Source organism: Notamacropus eugenii, chromosome 5 (genome assembly GCF_028372415.1).
Source record: "Notamacropus eugenii isolate mMacEug1 chromosome 5, mMacEug1.pri_v2, whole genome shotgun sequence".
NCBI classification, from domain to species: domain Eukaryota; kingdom Metazoa; phylum Chordata; class Mammalia; order Diprotodontia; family Macropodidae; genus Notamacropus; species Notamacropus eugenii.
In genome coordinates, this window is record NC_092876.1 from 394,456,613 (window position 1) to 394,476,422 (window position 19,810).

At 33.6% G+C, this 19,810-nt stretch overlaps 1 protein-coding gene and 1 pseudogene across 3 annotated transcripts in view; both read left to right on the forward strand.

Annotated features, from left to right (window-relative positions):
* LOC140506859 (arylsulfatase D-like) overlaps positions 1-19,810 on the forward strand; it is a 34,944-nt gene that overhangs the window by 9,150 nt on the left and 5,984 nt on the right. For all 3 annotated transcript variants that reach the window (XM_072614474.1, XM_072614475.1, XM_072614476.1), the window contains exons 4-9: positions 645-767; positions 2,280-2,703; positions 2,972-3,108; positions 16,030-16,164; positions 16,848-17,010; positions 18,147-18,268. In XM_072614474.1, coding sequence (XP_072470575.1) covers positions 645-767; positions 2,280-2,703; positions 2,972-3,108; positions 16,030-16,164; positions 16,848-17,010; positions 18,147-18,268 — 1,104 coding nt within the window. The remainder of the gene's footprint in view (positions 1-644; positions 768-2,279; positions 2,704-2,971; positions 3,109-16,029; positions 16,165-16,847; positions 17,011-18,146; positions 18,269-19,810) is intronic.
* LOC140506861 (methyltransferase-like protein 22) lies at positions 4,705-6,267 on the forward strand (annotated as a pseudogene).

Here is a 19,810-nt window from a genome sequence, read left to right on the forward strand (position 1 = left end):
AAGGAAGGAAGGAAGGAAGAAACAGGTTGATCTTGTTAAAAGAGCACTGATTTTTACAAATTTCCTTGTCTATTTTTGCATGCATGAGTTACTCATGAAGAGGACTATTTTTCCATTTTATTTCCAAGGCTCCTAAGAGTTCTCTATATCTTTTTTAAGAATAAGTTGGTCTCCTACACATGCTTTTGTTTACTGGATTCTGAATCTTGGGTAATGATTCTGTCTTCCTCAACTGATTTGTCAATAGTAGAAGTAAGTGCCAAAGTGGCCTGAGGTCTTCATCAGGCATCAACATTCTCAGACTCCAACAAATTAAAATATAATTGGGAAATATTTAATAAAATAAATTAAAAATACAATAGAACACGGAAAATGTTAACACATGATTTTCTAAGTCAACGTGCAGCCTGCAAGGGTTCTTATATTGGGTTTAGCGAACTTTATTTTTAATTGAGTTTGACACCACTGTCCAAAGTAAAGATAAGAAAAGCTGAGACTACTTTTGCAATTTTGCAAATTGCTACATTGTTGTAATTTGTAATATTGCAGTTTTTAGAATAACCTTGCTTTATTTTTTATTCAGAATTAAAAATAAATAAAGAAAAAAAGACAAAAGGGAAAATCATTCTCTCCTTATATAATAGGAATGGATGCTACTAATGGATATCGTGCACTTCAGTGGAATGGGGGTTCAGGAGGACTTCCTGGAAATGAAACAACTTTTGCGAAATTACTAAAGCAGCAAGGATATACAACGGGACTTATAGGTACATTTAAGAATGTATTATTCGAATCACATTAGCACTAGAATTGCTTGATTTTTAGAGAACTTCATTGTTTCTAAGAACAAACAAAACTAATCATTATCCCCTATAAAATCAAAAGTGGTTCTGAGCCCTGTTTTGGCTAATTTATAACTTTTACATTTTCAGGAGAATTTATAACTGCTACATTTTCAGCAGAATCAATCTTTTCACTCTGAATTCTTGGGCAATGAATACTTCCTTTGTTCTGTCCATGAACTTCTCTTACTGGCCAAGTTCTAATATAGTTTAAACTTATTAATTTAAAGCGTTTTTGAGAAGTTAAACTTTTACCCAAACTTTGATCCTCCTGAATTCAGAAGTTACAGGGTTAGCATTTTGTTATCCTATTGAACTTATTTCAAGTTACTAAAACATTTTATTTCGTGGGCATACAGAAAATGTCAAATTCTTCGTTCCTGTAGAGCTAATGCTGTGATATCTCATACCTTATCAACCATAAAAGTATTTCTGATCTCTCCAATACCTTCTTTCTAGTATCAAGACTAAGTAAGATTGCTATTTATTATTCCTGCCATTTTTTTAAAGCAACATTCACTCTTCATATTCTTATCTCCACATAATGAGCAGTTCTCTCACTATCTAAGGAGGGAGAGAAAGTAAAAGGCTAGACCATCAAGCAGAACTAGGATTATTAAAAATATTTTTATCTATGTATTTTTATTTTAACATTTTCTAGATTTCCTTCTGTATTCTTTCTCATCCTCCTCATGGAAATTTATCCCTTATAAGGAAGAAATTTTTAAGAAAGAGAAAGAAGATCGAATTCTTTAACAGAACTAATAAATATACTTTAAAAATTAGCACTATTTCTTCAATGATCCATATCCATTCTCTTGTACCCCTATCTCTGTGGGGGGAAAGGTATGATCTTATATTTCTTTCAGGCCAAAAATGGTCTTTATAATTTTGCAACATTTGTTTTTTATTATGTTTTTAATCATAATTATTAACTAGCTAAGCAGTTTTGTTCTAGAATTATACCTACTCGTCCTAACTATAGGTTTTGATCACTTTCTTCAAAACATTTTTTGCCCTTGTGGCTTCAGAGAACTCAAAGGACAGATAAGAAAGAAACTGAGGAGATTGGGTGGATATAATCTAGGAAAAAACTTAGGGAAAAGAGCAAACATTGCTTCACTATGTCAACATATTCAAGAAGAAATTTTTGTTATAATTTTTATTGGACAAATAAAAAAACTCACACTTTCTTCTTAGGACCTTGTGGTTCCATGATCCTTAATCTCTTGGTACCAAATGTATTTATAACTGACAGATTTAAGCTTCACAAAACTCTACCACCAATCTTGTATACTTTTAGAATTGCATTTTTATTATTGTATTTTCATCTTTAAAATAAACTATTGAATTTTAATTGCAGAGATACTTTGAGAGACTATTTAACACTATAATATGTAATTTAAAGGTAATTTAATTATTTCCTTTTGTTTCCAGGAAAATGGCACCAAGGAGTGAACTGTGAATTCCGAACTGATCATTGCCACCATCCATTAAACCATGGATTTGATTATTTTTATGGCATGCCTTTCACACTTATAAATGATTGTCAAATAAACAAACCTCCAGAAGTAGATGCTGCCTTTAGAGCTAAACTTTGGGTTTACACCCAGGTAATTGCACTTGGGTTACTAACACTTACCATTGGCAAACTTACTGGCTTAATATCAATATCCTGGAAAATATTGATATGTCTGATTACTCTTAGTTTTCTGTTTTTCATTTCCTGGTACTCAAGTTTTGGATTTATAAGGTATTGGAACTGTATCCTGATGAGAAACTATGAAATTACGGAACAACCAATGGTTTTGGAGAGAACATCAACTCTTATGCTAAAGGAAGCAATTTCATTTATTGCCAGGTAATCTAAATCCTATTTTTTTTTTAAAAAGATGTTCAAGAGCTTCTTGGAGTCTTGAATCTCCTCATACATTAGTTCTGAGAAGCTTTTTCTAAAAAGAAAAAATTGATTGTGATGAATTTATCAGAGAAATCCATAACAAAGATATCAATGCTCATGGAAACCAATGCAACATTTTCATGTTAGTTTCTATTGACAGAAATAATGTGCCCTGTAAATCTCCTGTCATACCTTCCTAAAACTTATCAATATGGTTTTATTGTTTTAGAAACAAGCATAGACCATTCCTCCTCTTTGTTTCTTTGCTGCACGTCCATATTCCCCTTGTTACCACAAAACAGTTCCATGGGAAAAGCAAACATGGCTTATATGGAGACAATGTAGAAGAGATGGATGGGATAGTGGGTAAGTGAAATGTATGATTTTTTTTTCCTTTAGTGTTATCTTGAACATGGAATGTAGCACTTAAAAACATGTTTCATTGAGACACAAGTAATAACCTCTGTCTTCTCCCTTAACAAGTAGCAGAGATTATGAGGTGTGACTTTTAAAATACTGATATGTTTTGTTTTCACATCAATTTCATAATAAATCCTTACACTCTCCTTTGCCCAGAGAGCTATCCCTAATGATAATTATTATAACTTCAATAGTAACAATGAAGGAAAAAGTAATTCAACAAAACTAACACTTTAGCCAAATCAGTAAGGAATTCAGTGTTGCACAGTTCAGTAGTCTCCAAGGTATACAGAAGGAGGGAGATGCACTTTCTCATCTCTTTTCCAGGAACAAGTTTGGTCATGCAATTATTTAACAAGCCATTTTGTTTTCTTTTGCTTTTCTTTTCATTTACAGTGCTGTAGTTCAGATATTGAAATATATGCATATGGCATATATATGTATGCATATATAGATATATATTAAAAATACATGAAAGATGTGAGTAGTAATAGGAAAACTATATATACTTACTTATGTAGCTTTCCTATTTCTGTTTATATGTGATACTATATTATATATCACATTTTATTTATGTATATATACATATAATGAATATAATATCTATTTATAGAGATATAACATTTCTAGTTCTGCTTACTTCCCTTTGTATCATTTCATCTATGTCATCCCATGCTTCTCTGAATTCCTCAGTCATTGTTTCTTATAGCACAATAATATTCCATCATATTACTGTACCATCATTTGTTTAACCATTACCTAATCAGCGGGCATCTGCTTTGTGTCTAGATCTCTGCTACTACCAAAAAAAGTTACTATAAATATTTTGGTGTATATAGAACTTTCCTTTGTCTTAGATCTTTTTTTGAGGTATATGCTTAGTAATTGGATCTCCAGGTCAAAAGTTATATTTCACTCAGTTTCTTAGCATAATTTCAAATTATTTTAAAGAATAAAATTAATGTAATAAAAATTAATTGTTTGATTTAATTTAATTGAAAAGTAATTGATTTAATAATTTCAAGAATGATCTGCCTGTTTTTTCTGAAACCCTTACAATTTTGATTATTTCAATCTTTTTTCTTTTATGTCAATTTCCCATGTGTGAGATGAAACCACAGATATTTTGAATTGCATTTCTCTTTTACAGTATCCCAAAAGTTTTAATTCATTTCTATATTATTAAAATTAACATGTACTAAGACTTTTGGGACACTGTCTTAATGATCTGGAGTCTTTCATATGTTTTTTCTTTACTAGTAGGAATTGCTTCTTTTAAGAATTGTGCATATGTTTTGACCACTTATCCATTTGGGAATAGCTCTTAGTCTTAGGATTTAAACTAGTCCCTCATGTATCCTAGATATAAAATCTTTATCAGAGATTAATATTAAATGCAAAAATTTTCCCCCTAACTCAGTGTTTTCCTTCTTATCCTAGTTGCACTGATTTTGTTCATAAAAAATTTCTATTTCATTTCTTTTTGTCTTGTATGGTTACATCTATGTCTTATTGGGTTAAGAATCCTAATAACAGTGCTCAGTGAACATGGTGGTGGGGCAGGAGGTGACTCAGGCTTCCCCCAACTAGTGGGCTGGAGGGTTGGCAGGTCCCCTCAGACTCAGCCTTGCCCCATGACCCAGATGCTCTTTTCCAAATTAATAGCAACACTGTTCATGGTGGACCCAAAAGAAGAGGAAGTTATAGAAGAAATTACATTTAAAAGTGACAATGTTCTATCTGATGTGCATCTAAATTTCCCAAACTAAAGGCATCTTGTAATGCATCTGAATGCTACTGGCCAACCTGCTTTTCTGTCACTATTCAAACTTCTGTGGAACAGAGATTCTTGGAAAGGTACTCAAGTTAAGGGTAAAAAACAAACAAAAAAAAAACTTTCAAATAGAAAATACTGTACATGATGACAGAAGTATACAGGAATCTTGTGGCAAGATTAGCAATGGTACAGATTTTCTGAACAAGAATGAAACTCAAACTCACCATTGTGTGAGAATAGAAGTTCTATTAGATAATGATGGTGACTGGGACAGACAATGGATTTTCTCTGAGAAAAAACAAAAAGAACCATCAAGAAGTGATACATCCTAAAATTCTAACCCAGGGAGCAGAAAATTTCATTGAAGTAGAGCAAGAGAATATCCACCGCAATATAGTTAAAATACAGCACACCATGGCCACCTCTCTGAAAGATATTGGCACACAGGTGTGGCAAGGAGCTTTCCTTCTAGCTGATGACATTCTGTTCCAATGTGACCTGTTCAAAAGTTACACCATGGTTGAACTTGGGACACTGGGATTGCCATCATCATCATCATCATAATCATCATCATCATCATCATCATCATCATCATCATCATCATCATCCCAGCAGTGGTTGCAAAGACTGTTTACTGCACAGATGTGGGGGAAGATCTCCTGATTATGTGCGAACAGAATGTTATCTTAAACAGGAAACTGACTGCAACAGAAGGAGTTGCAATTAACATTAAAGAACTGAATTGACTGAAAGATGACTTATGAACTGATCCTCACACTCTTCTCAGTTGGTCTGAAGAAGAAATTTCTAACTTATATGCTCATAGTACCATCATAATGGCAGCTGATGTTTTTTGATGATGACCTCACAGATGCTTTATTTCAAACACTCTACAGAATTACCCACACTTTGGAAAATGCTTCCACAATCTACTTTGTCAATTGAGAAAAGACTAAACTTCACACTTAGACATTTGGACATTGCATGTGAAGCTTCCAGTCATTTTCAATTTTCCCTAAATGATCTAGAGAAACTCAGAGATGGCAAAATGAAGTTTATTGTAGAGTCAATTGAAGCTATTTTCCTCCAGTTCCTTGTTTATGAATGTATAGAGCAGTTGGAACTCTGGAATATTGTTGCTGCACCAATAAGCATGCAGCATGTGAACCAGGCTGAAAACCATTCCCGAAGCTGGTTTGTTACATTTCTTTCTAAACTATATTTTCAATAAAATCAAAAGCCACCAAAAAAAAAGGAATCCTACTAACAATGAAAACTGTGAAAGGTACTTGATCTGTATCTCTTCTGGCTTCTATCATATTAGCTATCATAGATATAAAGCTATAGAACTGCCTAGAAAACTGTCTTTGACTACATTTTTATTTCTTATTTGTCCAAAGTATTTATTCAAACAAAGCTATTCCCTCCTTTCACTTACTACCAGACTGACCTACTGTTTCTTGTGATAGTTTGTACTACTGTCTATGATTATACTACATTGTTTGAAAATGTATTTTGGTTTTATCTCTGAACTTTCTGAATATTTTTTCAGCTGCTTTGCTTGGGGTCACCTGGCTTCAGTTTACCCTACACCAGTTTCTTGAGTGTGATACTGGTATCTACTGTATAAAAATAAAACTAACTTCAAATTACTCATTTATCATTTGGACATGTCAGTTTATTGATTTGATTCACTGTCACCCCTCACTGATAAAACTACTCCCATATAGCAAGTTAATTATTTAAGAACATTAACAAAAGTCATGTATGTATGAATAGTGAACGTTAATCTCTTTAGATGTGCACCATCCTACTTTCATCCACTGGGATTTATATCCGTACACTGTGACAAATCACCTTAGTTGTTTTTATTGCTTATGTGTCCTGGTGACTTATTCCTTATATATGATTTATGGACCCTGATTTCACTGGTGTTTGGAATTCTGGGTGAGAAAGGACACTCTACCAGTTCAGATCAGCAGTTGTTCAGTTTAAATGTCTTTGAGATTTGTCTGTGGTACTGAAAGGAAAAGTGACCAAACAGCCAGTATCTGCCAGAAACAAGATCTAAATTTATGTTCCACCAAACTAGATCCCATTCTTTATGCCAAAAGTCTGACTATTTATCCATAGATTGATCAAAGTAGCCTTTGCTTTTCCTGATGGTCAGTGACCAAGCTCTTGGACTCCTTTTGTAGCCCAAAAGAACCCCCAAAGAGAGATAAATAACTCAGCTATTTCCTTACTAGCAAGCTCAAAAATCTTCCTACTATTCAAAAAGATACTGTAGAGAGAGTTGTTGTGATCAAATAGTATATCCTTTATGTTCTCTAAAATATTAAAATATTTTTTGGTTATACTTTTTACCAAGAGGAGTATCCTAGATGAGCTTCCAAGAATGGGATATCTAGGTATCCACATGCTAGAGACAAAAAAATGGTTTACAGGGAAATCTTCAATTTCATTTTTATATGGTTCATGTTCAGCATCGTTAATTTCTTTATGATTACCAGAGATTCCCAGAAAGCCTCAAATGCCATTTTCTTTTTTTCTTTAAAAAATATTTATAATTTTTACAACTAGTGACTGTAATAAAGGCCTCATTTCTAATATATAGAGAGAACTGAGTCAAATTTACAAGAATACAAGTCATTCCCCAGTTGATAAATGGTCAAAGGATATGAACAGGCAGTTTTCAGAGGAAGAAATTAAAGCTGTTTATAATCATATGAAAAAATGCTCTAAATCACTATTGATTAGGGAGAAGCAAATCAAAACAACTTTGAAGTATCACATCACACCCACAGATTGGCTAACATGACAAAACAGGAAGATGATAATGTTGGCGAAGATGTGGGACGGTTGAAACAGTAATTCATTGTTGGTGGAGCTGCGAGCTGATACAATCATTCTGGAGAGCAATTTGGAACTATGCCGAAAGGGCTACAAAAAAGTGCATACCCTTCAACCCAGCTATGTCACTTCTAGGACTGTATCTCCAAGAGATCATAAAAATGGGAAAGGGTCCCACAAGTACAAAAAATATTTATAGCAGCTCTTTTTGTGGTGGTCGAGAACTGGAAATCAAGATAATGCCCATCAATTGGGGAATGGCTGAACAAGTTGTGGTATATGGATGTAATGGAATACTGTCATGTTATAAGAAATGATGAACAGTTGGACTTCAGAAAAACCTGGAAAGACTTATATGAACTGATACTGAGTGAAGTGAGCAGAACCAGGAGAACATTGTACACAGAAACAACTACAGTGTACAAGGACTGTTTCTGATAGACTAAGTCCTCCACAGCAATGTAAGGACCTAACACATTCCCAAAGGACTCTAAGCAAAATGCCATCCATGTGCAGAGAAAGAACTGTAGAGTCAGAATGCAGAATGAAGCAGACTAATTTCTCTTGTATTGTGTTTTGGTTTGGTTTGGTTTTTCTCATGGTTTCTCCCATTCATTTTCATTCTTCCATGCAATATGACAAATGTGAAAATGTATCTAATAAGAATCTATTTGTAGAACCTATATAAGATTGCATGCCATCTTGTGGAGGGAGGGGAGAGGGAGAAAATTTAAGACTTATGTAAGTAATTGTTGAAAACTGAAAACAAATTAATTAATTTTTTTAAAATTACCATCCTTTTCTTCTTAAATTTGTCCCTCTCACCCACTTAGAAGGCAAGAAATGTGATGATAATTATATATGTAAAATCATGAAAAACATATTTCCATATTAGCCACATTGCAGAAACGAAAAAGGGGGGGGAGGAACTATCCTTCAGAGTTTATCAGTTCTCTCTCTGAAGGAGGATAGTATTTTTTCATCATGAGTCCTTTGGAACTGTCTTGAATCTCTGTATTTATCAAAGTGGCCAAGTCTTTCATAGTTGATCATCATTATGTCATTGCTGATAATACAATGATCTCTTAGTTCTTCTCACTTCATTTTGCATCAGTTCATAATAGGTTTTTGCATATTTTTCTGAAACCACCCTCCTTGTCATTTCTTATAGCACAATTAGTACTTTATCACAATCATATGCCACAATTTGTTTAGCCATTCCTCAATTGATGGGCATCCTTTTAATTTCCAACTCTTTGCCACTTCAAGAAGTTGCCAAAAATATTTTTATATGTGTAGATCCTCTTCCTTTTTCTTTGAGTTCTTTGAGGTACTGCTGAGTCAACGGATATGCACAGTTTTATAGCTCTGTGGTCATTGTTTCAAATTGTTCTCCACACTGATGGGACAAGTTCACAGCTCCACTAACATTTGAATTAGGTATGTTAGTGTGCCTATTTTCCTACATCTCTACCATTTGTCATTTTCTGTATTTGTCCTCATAACTAATTAGATAAATATTGTGTTATACCTCGGAGCTGTTTTAATGTGCATTTCTCTAATAATTAGTGATTTGAAGTATTTTTTCTTGTCACCATTGATAGCTTTGAGTTCTTCTTGTGAAAACTGCCTGTTTATGCCTATTTATCAATCAGACAATGGCTCTTTTTTATAAATTTAATTCAGTTTCCTATTTACTTGAGAAATTAGACAATTATCAAGAAACAACATAATCCCCATCTCCAAACCCAGTTCTCTGCTTTATTTCTAATTTGGCTCCATTGCTTTTGTTTGTGTTAAAACTTTTTAATTTAATGTAAACAACATTTTACTCCTCTGATCCTTTCTATCTCTTATTTGGTCATGAACTCTTCTATGATCTATAGATATAACAGGTAATTTTTTTCCATGCTTCTCTAATTTCCTTAAGATATCAATTGTTATGTCTAAATTATACACCAATTTTGAGCTTATCTTGGCACACAGTGTAAGGTGTTGATCGAAGTCTACTTTCTGCCAGATTACTTTTCAGTTTTCTCAACAGTTTTCTTACATAGGGAGTTCTTTCTTCAATAGATGGGATCTTTGGGTTTATCAAAAACTAAACCACTGTGCTCATTTGCTTTTTAACATAGGGTAAATTCTGTATTCCATTGATCAACCACTCTATTTCTAACCCAGTACCAAATTGTTTTAATGATTATTGCTTCATATTATATCTTGAGATCTGGTACTGCTAGGACTCCTTCCTTCACATTTTTTTTTCATTAATTCCCTTGATATTCTTGATATTTTGTTCTGCCAAATAAATTTTATTGTTTTTTCTAGCTCTAGAGAGTAATTTGCTGGTAGTTTGATTGGCATGTCATTGAATAAGTAAATCAATTTAGAAAGTATTGTCATTTTTGTATTATTAACTTGACTTCTCTAAGTACATTGAATATTTCTCCAGTTCTTTAGATCTGTCTTTATTTGCATGGAAACTCTTTTATAATTTTCATCATATAGTTCCTGTGTACCTTGGCAAGTAGCCTCTCAAGTATTTTAGTCTGAGTTTATTCTAAGTGGAATTTCTCTTTCTATCTCTTTCTGCTGGATTTTGTTGGCAATATGTAGAAATTTTAATGATTTATGTGGATTTATTTCATATCCTGCAAAATACTCAAAATTGTTAACTGTTTTGACTGCTTTTATTCTTTGGTTGATTCTCTAGGGTTCACCAAGTATGCCATCATATTATCTACAAAAGTTATGGTTTTGTTTCCTCAGTGCCTTAATTTATCTTCTTGTATTATTGCTATCACTAGCATTTCTAGTACAATATTGAATAATAATGGTGATAATGGATATCCTTGTTTTGCCCCAATCTTACTGGAAAGGCTTCTAGTTTGTCCTTATTGCAGATAATGTTTGCTCTTGATTTTAGGTAAATACTATTTATCATATTCAGAAAAGTTCCGTTTATTTATATGCTTCCTGGTGTTTTTAACAGGAAGCTATATTGTATTTTGTCAAAAGGTTTTCCTGCAACCACTGATATAGCATACACATTTTGTTGGTTTTGTTATAAATATGGTCTATTATGCTTGTAGTTTTCTAATATTGAACCAACTCTGCCTTCCTGGTATAACAATAGCATAGTCAAAGTGTAAGATTTTTGTGATTATATTGTTGTAATCTTCTTGCTAGTATTTTATTTATGTCTTCCATAAATGTTCATTAAGGAAACTGGTCCATTGTCTTTCACTGTTTTTGTTCTCTCTCTCTCTCTCTCTCTCTCTCTCTCTCTCTCTCTCTCTCTCTCTCTCTCTATCTCTGGTTTAAATATCAAAGCCATATGTGTATCATAGAAGGAATTTGATAGGAATCATTTTCCAATTTTTTTTCAGCATTGGGATTGTCATTTAAATTTTTGATAGAATTCACTTGTAACTCCATCAAGTCCTGGGTTTGTTTATTTGTTTTTTTCTTAGAGAGTTGTAAAAGCAAGCACCCTGACATACACAGGAGGGTGTGCTATACAAGTTCTTAGATCTGCTTTTCTAAAAGGAAAGGCAACTTTTGAGAGGTCATCACTTTAATCAAGCACATATATCCTTCACTTAGTTCAGGGGGAAAAGTCAACACCCTGAACTTCAGAGAAAATACAGAGAAATAAAAATCAACAGACAAGGCTTCCAACTGTCTGATCATATGCAATACATACATAGTTGACAGAGAGAGAAGCGCCAACATCTGGGTTTTCAAAGTCAGAATGGAGCTCCTTGGTGACTACCCAGAGTCTCATCTGGCCAAACAAATACTTCCAATGCATAAGCCCCAAAGGAAAACTTTACCTCAGAGCATTTATACACTTTTCAGAGCCAGAGGGCATCACAACCCTTGAGAACCAGGGCCTCATTAGAAAGTAACACAATGTGTACCTCTCCCCTAATCAAACTTCCCTTAATGGTCCATCAATGGGTGGAAAGATCCTTAAATCTCTAATTAACATTACAGGAGCACATTAATAGTGTGTTCAATTTTTTTTTACTAAGCTGGAGTCATTTAAGTATTCTACTTCTTCATATATTAACCTGGGTATTTTATTTGGAAAAAATATTCATTTAATTTAGATGATCACTTTTTATTGGCATGCAACTGAACAAAAAAGCTGCTAATAATTGCTTTAATTTCTTCTTCATTGGTAGTCCATTCCCTCTTTTCATTTTTGAGAAAAGTAATTTGGTTTTGTTATTCTTTTTGTTAAAAGAAATTAGAGGTTTATCTGTGTTGTTGTTTTGTTCCATAAAACTCACTCCTACTTTTCTTTGTTATTTCAGTATTTTTTTTTTATTTCAATTTTTAAAATTTCTCCTTGGTCTTTCATTTTTTTCTATTCTAGTATTTAATTGAGGATTTTTAAATGGTTCTTTTTCAAAGTCTTTTCTTAGTTGCAAGCCAAATTTGGTTATCTCTTTTTTTTCTCTTTTATTGATTTAAGTGTTCAGAGATATACATTCTCACCTAAGTACGGCTTTATCCACATCCTACACATTATGGTATAATTCTCATTTGATGTCATTATCTTTACTAAAATTATTGATTGTTTCTGTGTTTTGTTCTTTGACTCACTCATTCTTTAGAATTAAATTATTTAATTTCCTATTCATTTATAATCTGTACTTCAAATACCCTTTTTTAAATGTAATTCTTATTTGATTATCATCTGAAAAGAGTGTGTTCAAATTTTCTGCTTTTCTGAATTTATGAGATTTTTAATGCTCTAATGCGTGGTCAGTTTTTGTGAATGTACCATGTACAGCTGAGATAAAAGTATAACCTTCCCATCCAGTATTATCAACAGCAGCTAAATAATACAATGGCTAGTGCAAGGCCTGAAGTTAGGAAGACTCGTCTTCCTGAGTTCAAATAAATGGCCAAATCTGGCCATTGTGTGGCCCTGGCCAAGTAACTTAACTTTCTTTTCCACAGTTTCCTTATATGGAAAATAAGTTGAAGAAGGAAATGACAAACTACTCCAGTATATTTGCCAAGGAAATTGCAAATGGGGTCATATAGACTCAGACATGACTGAAATGACTGAACAACAACAACCACAAAATTCTTAAGAGGTCTAGCATATCTAACTTTTCTAAAATTCTATTCACTTCTTTAATTTCTTTTTTGTTTATTTTATGGTTAAATTTATCTTGGTTTGAGAGGGATAAATTGAAGTACCCATATTAAAATTTTACTGTTGATTTCTTCTAACTCATTTACCTTTTCCTTCAGGAATTTGGATGCTGTGCCATTTGGTGAATGTATGTTCAGTATTGATATTTTTAATTCATTACCAATGCTACCATTTTACAAAATATACTTTTCCTGGTTATCTCTTTTAATCAGGTCTTTTTTTTTTTTTTTTGCTTTGCTTTGTCTAAGATCATGATTGCAACCCTTATGTTTTTCACTTTAGCTGAAGCATAACGGATTCTCATCCAGTCCCTTATTTTAACTCTATGTGTCTTTCTGTTTCAGATGTGTCTCTTGTAAAGAACATATTTTTCGATTCTGCTTTCCAATCAATTCTGTTATTTATCCTCAATTTTATAGCTGAGTCCATCCAATTCACAATCATATATATATATATATATATATATATATATATATATAGGATGGAGGAAGTATATATTTTGCCTTCCTTTCTTGAGCCACTTCAAATGAAAGTGATGTTCAAACACTGTCCACCCCACCCCTCCATTTGCTCCTCAATTGTAAAAAAAAAAAAAAAAAAAAAAAAAAAAAAGTCTTCCTTATTGGCCTCCTCCCCCATCACCCTTTTTTTTTTTTTTACTACTTCTCTATTTTCCCAACCTTCCATTTTTCTCTTGAGATCATACCAATCTTCTACCTGCCCTAATGATGATAAAATTCTTAGGAGTTACACATATCATCTTCCCATTTGGGAATGTAGGAAATTTAACATTGTTAAATCCTTTATGATTCCACATTCATGTTTGCCTTTTCAAGCTGCTCTTAAACCTTTTGATTGAATGTCAGCTTTTCTATTCAGCTCTCATCTTTTCATCAGGAATTCTTAAAAGTCCTCTATTTCATTAAATGTCTATTTTTCTCCCTGTACACATTCAGTTTTGGAGGGTATGTTATTTGTAGTTGTAATCTATTACTACTATACTTTGCCTTCCAGAATATAATATTCTAAGCCCTCTGCTTCTATATTGTGAAGGTTCGAAATCCTGATTCACTTCACAGTATTGAAATTCTTCCTTTCTTCCTATTTACGGTATTTCCTCCTTGACATGGGAGCTGTGGATTTGGGCAGTTATAGTCCTGGGAATTTTCATTTTGGTATTACTATCAGGAGGTGATTAATAGAGCCTTTCAATCTCTACTTTGCTTTATGATTCTAAGAGATCTTAACAGTTTTCCTTCATAATTTCATAGGATAACTAGGTTTTTTTTTTAATTTGCTTTGCATAATCCAATAATTTTTAAACTATGTCTCCTTTGTCTGTGTTCTAAGTCAGTTGTTTTTACTATTAAATATTTCACATTCTCTTCTATTTTTATCAGTATTATTAGGCTATGTTTTATTATTTCTTGATTTCTTGTTATTTTAAGAATTCACTGATTTCCTCTTGATAAGGTTTAGTTTTTACAGTTATTTTCTTAAGTGAAATTTTATGCCTCTTTTACTATTTAGTCAATTCTGATTTTTAAAGAGTTATTTTTTCAGCAATTTTAAAACTCTTTTACTAACCTTTTAATTCTCTTTCCATAATTTTTTTGCATAACTCTCATTTCTTATCCCATGCTTTTCTACCACTCATTTGATTTTTTAAATTTTCTTTGCTCTTCTTTTTATCTCTTCCTTGATCTTTTCTAGTTATTTTTGTGCTATGTGTCCCATATGCAATTTTTTATGAGACTTTGCTTGGAGATGCTGTCACATCATTGTCTTCTTCTGAGTTTGAATCTTGAGCTTCCTTATCACCATAGTAACTTTTTTATGATTAAGTTCTTCTGTTTATTTATTCATTTTTCCAGTCTATTTCTTGACTTTCAATTTTACCTTAGAGTTGGACTCTGCTCACTTGTAGTGAGGAGGAATAATTTTCTTACTTCAGATTTTTTCACCCTGTTATTTTCACAGCTAGTTCAGGGAGGGGGGGAAGGGTTTCTATGTTTTCCATGTTTCCGAGGTGGTATGTTTTGAGGAGAGATGTGATCATTGCCCTACTGATCTGAACTCTGTTGCTTATACAGGTAGGGCCCTTAGTGACTGCAACCACTCCTCTCTGTGCCTTGGAATTGTGACCCAGAACCTGGTAATGGTAAACAAAGCTGCCAAATGGCCCCTGATCATGCACACACTGCTAGGGCAGGGGTCCCCTGCAATCTCTTTCAGATCATGTGTTCAGCCCACCACTGCTGCCACTGCCAAAACCTACCATCAGTACTGCTTCCATTGTATTGTGCTCCTGGCCAGCCCTTACACCATTTTTCTCAGACCTCTCTGTCTTCCTCCATTGTACTGGGCTTGACTAATGACTCACTATGAAATTATGTTGACTTTCCTGCTTAGACTGACTTGCTTTTTAAAGGTTTTGTAGAGGAGTTGAGAGAGCTTGGAAAATATGTTGGCTTTACTCCACCATCTTGGCTCCACCTCACTCCAATACCCTCTTCTTATACAATATTTTTAAAACTATGCTGCTTCTATATTGTTTTTTATTATATTGACTCTGACTAGTTTCATTTTTGCATAAAACAAAATTATGTGTCAAGAGTTAGATACTTAATAATTCATAGAAATTTAAAGATCATTCTAATCAGAATCAAAATAATCAAGTCTGATCACTAAGGTTAATGTGATTCATTATACCTACTTATTACAAGGGAATGACAGAAAATAGAGCCTTCTTGGTCAGTCATGTCTGATTCTTCATGACTCTATTTGGGGTTTTCTTAGCAAAGATCCTGGAGTAGCTTGCCATATTCTTCTCTACCTTATATAAACATATGAGGAAAGTGAGGAGAACACAGTTAAGTGATTTGACCAGGGCTACACAGCTAATAAGCATCAGAGGAAAGATTTGAACTCAGGTCTTCCAGACTCCAGACCAGGCACTCTGTCCACTGCACCACCTACTTACCCCAAATTAAAGTTTTCTTGTTTCTATCATGTGATTGTCAATTTTGCTTTTTTGTATAACTTTATTTCTCTTTCACAGGTAAAATTCTTAATGCTATTGAACAAGAAGGCTTGAAAAACACAACATTCATTTACTTCACTTCAGACCATGGAGGACATTTGGAGGCTAGAGAAGGAAATGTTCAGCTTGGTGGATCAAATGGAATATACAAAGGTGTCAATGAGTCTTTCCTTAGGAGATCAAAAATGTAGTAGTAAAAAAAATTAGAATTATTCTAGTGATATCTGGTAAGTAGCGAAAGGGGCACTTAACCAGGAGACAGGAGAGCTTATCTGTAGTCATAGTTGACCTATTAACTACTTTGAAATTTGGGGTAATTTTTGATTGGTATCCTCCTGCAACAGAACTTATTTATGGTCTGTTCCCCATGGTTGTTCCCATCAGTGGGAATATAATTGAGAGAATTAAAACTGTTTTGAAGATTGCCTTTAGCAAATCTGAAAAGTAAATCTGACATTCAAAGAAATCATACAGGATGTCCCAAAGACAAAGTTTTCATATGTTTTTTGATTTTATTTTTATTTTTGTACCATACAAACTGATAATATAGAACTGACAGAATTTTAATGTCTTAAAAGTGATATTGAAGAAAAACTTTAAATGTCAAGAATAATGGCCAAATGCCTTTTCCTCATGCTATATTCAAAGCAATAAAATATAGTTGGTCACTGAGAAGGTGTTATTTTAGTTCAACTTATGTGGATAATAGATTTTTGTAACAGTGTGTTTGATTTGATTTTTTAGTCTAAGAATCAATCATGCATCCTCAAATTGTGTTTGCTTAAGTTGATATAAACGTGTTTTGGTAACTTCTTACTCTGTCATTCAAATTGAAGGAGGCAAAGGCATGGGAGGCTGGGAAGGTGGAATTCGTGTCCCAGGAATATTTCGATGGCCTGGGGTATTACCAGCAGGTCAAGTGATTGATGAGCCTACAAGTCTGATGGATATCTATCCAACTGTCATTCATCTAGGAGGTGGTAAAATGCCCTATGACAGGTACAGAAACAAGGCTCTTGGCTTATTTTAGAAGTTTTTTTTTTTATTCCTATGTATTTAACATGATTTATAGTCATTTGCTTTTAAGAATTGTAGTAATCTTTGAATGATAAGAATCTATAATCTGTAGCATTAAATTAGGTGATACTTTTGACAGACCATTTACTTGGGAAGACACTGGTAATGTTGACTTGTCATAACATAGCACCATTGGGAAGGTAGTTATTTATATTCTAAGGTTTCTATATCTTTGAAAATATTCTATATAATTATTTCAAATGCAGTATCTTGTCCCCATGTCACAAATCATTACAAATGTGTTTAGTTTTTCTGTTTCCTCCACAGTGGCAATTAGCTTTGGACTTTTCTTAACATAAAGGAATTCACAGATTAAACATTAGATTGGTTAGTGCTTGAAGAACAATGACAATTTTAGTTTTTTAATCTTTATATAATACCGAAAAAGTCTTGCACAGAATAGGTTTATGGCACATTTTTATCACATTGAGATGACATTGTAATAAAAGTAAAAATTTGCTGAAACTTCACCTTTTCTGCATCCAAGATAATGAGAAAACATATTTACTAAATGACAAGCAAGATGTGCATATCTATATCTATCTATCTATGTATATCTATCTCTCTATCTATCTATCTATCTATCTATCTATCTATCTATGTGTGTATATGTGTATAGATCTTTATTAGGGTACAGTTTGTAAAGAAAACAAGTCAATTGAAAAAAAATTGAAGAAAAACTCTATGCTTTTTCATTCTGAACAAACTACCTAAATTCAAGTATGAATCTTTCAGGAATGAATTTTTTTTTAAAAGCCTTATTTAAAAATAAACACACAAGCTTAACTTGCTTTTGTATTAACTTTGCGTCTTCAGCTCTTTTATTGTTGGCAATCCTTCATAGTGAAAAGATGAAAGTGAATACTGGAGACTCAAGGGTTATTTACAAGAACATATTCAGCTGCAGTAAATTTAAAAAGTCTGTGTTAAACAAATGAGGCCAAATTTAGACAGTTCAGGACTTTCTGAGTTTTGTCCTGGGTTGAGATGGCAGATATTGAAGTAGCACTGGATCCAGAGGAAGTACTGTTTGACTTTCCTACTTTGTATATAACCAGGGTGATTGATGGCCACAACCTGATACCTTTGTTGCAAGGAACTGTTAAGCACTCAAAACACCATTTCCTATTTCATTACTGTGGGATTCACTTACATGCAGCACGGTGGCACCAAAAAGATAGTGAGTATGAACCTTTTCTCCCAGCAATAAAAATTAATTCATTTCTTTATTATTTCACTTAACATAGAAAGGATTAGATTCTTTTTGGTTCATGTGTTTTCATAAGAGGAATAGGAATTTCATCTTTAAACTTTGATAGATAAATGAATTATATCTTATAAAATATCACTTTCAGTTACATTTTAAAGAATTTTGAGGTTGGAATTCACAGGGGAAACTGATTTCATGAATATAACCCAGCAATTTTCAAAGTATGGTCCAGAGACTACTGGGATCCATTCAGGGTGTCCACAAAATCAAAATTATTTTCATAATAATATTAAGATGGTAAATATTATGGAAGTGCTTTGCATTGTTACACATGTATGACCTATATTGAATTGCTTGTTTTCTCAATGAGAGTGGGTGGGGAAGGAGGGAGAGAATATGGAAAAGCTTTAAGAATGAATGTTAAAAATTGTTTTAGCATGCAACTGGAAATTAAGCTATACGGGCAATGGAGTATAGAAATCTATTTTGCCCTATGGGAAAACAGAGGGGAAAGGGAATGGAAGAAGGGTGAGTAATAGAAGGGAGGACAGACTGGAGGAAGGAAGGATAGGGTGGGGAGAGATGGGGAAAAATTTTTGAATTCAAATTCTTGTGGAAATGAATGTTAAGAACTGAAAAATAAATTATATATATTAAAAATAATATTAAGATGTTTTAGTATAAATACACATATATGTATATGTGCATGTATACTGCATTAATGAGTTGGTTTGCATTGGTAGAGGGAGTTTCCCCTCTGGAAGAAACTGTCCCAGTTGTTCTCAAATTTTTTGTTTTCAGGGTCCCTTTGCACTCTGAAAAATGTTTGAAGACCTCAAAGGGCTTGTGTGTGTGTGTGTGTGTGTGTGTGTGTGTGTGTGTGTGTGTGTGTCTGTAACTGTGTCTGTGTCTGTTTCTGTGTGTATTGTTTTTGCTGGTCATTTCATTAGAGTGTGACTCTTCATAACATCATTGGGATTTTCTTGGCAAAGATACTGGAGTGGTTTGCCATTTTCATCTCCAGCTCATTTTAAAACTGAGATAAACGGGTTTAATTGACTCGCTCAGGGTCACAGAGCAGGTAAGTTTCTGAGGCCGGATTTGATTCAAGAAAATGAGTGTTTCTGATTCCAGGTCTAGTACTCTATGCTCTACACCACCTACTTGATACATAGGTTAGCTAGGTGGTACAGTGGGTAGAGCACCAGTGCAGGAGTCAGGAGAACCTGAGTTCAAATCTCACCTCAGACACTTGACACTCACTAGCTGTGTGACCTTGGGCAAGTCACTTAACCCTAATTGCCTCATTCTGGGTCATCTCCAGTCATCCTGATGAATATCTGGTCCCTGGATTCAGATAGCTCTGGAGGAGAAGTGAGACTGGTGACCTGCACAGCCCTCCCTCACTCAAAACAAAGTCAAGTGCAAGTCATGTCATCATTTCTCTGATGGCATGGTCTTCTTTGGCAAAGAAGGACGAACATACACATACATTTGATACATATATGGAGA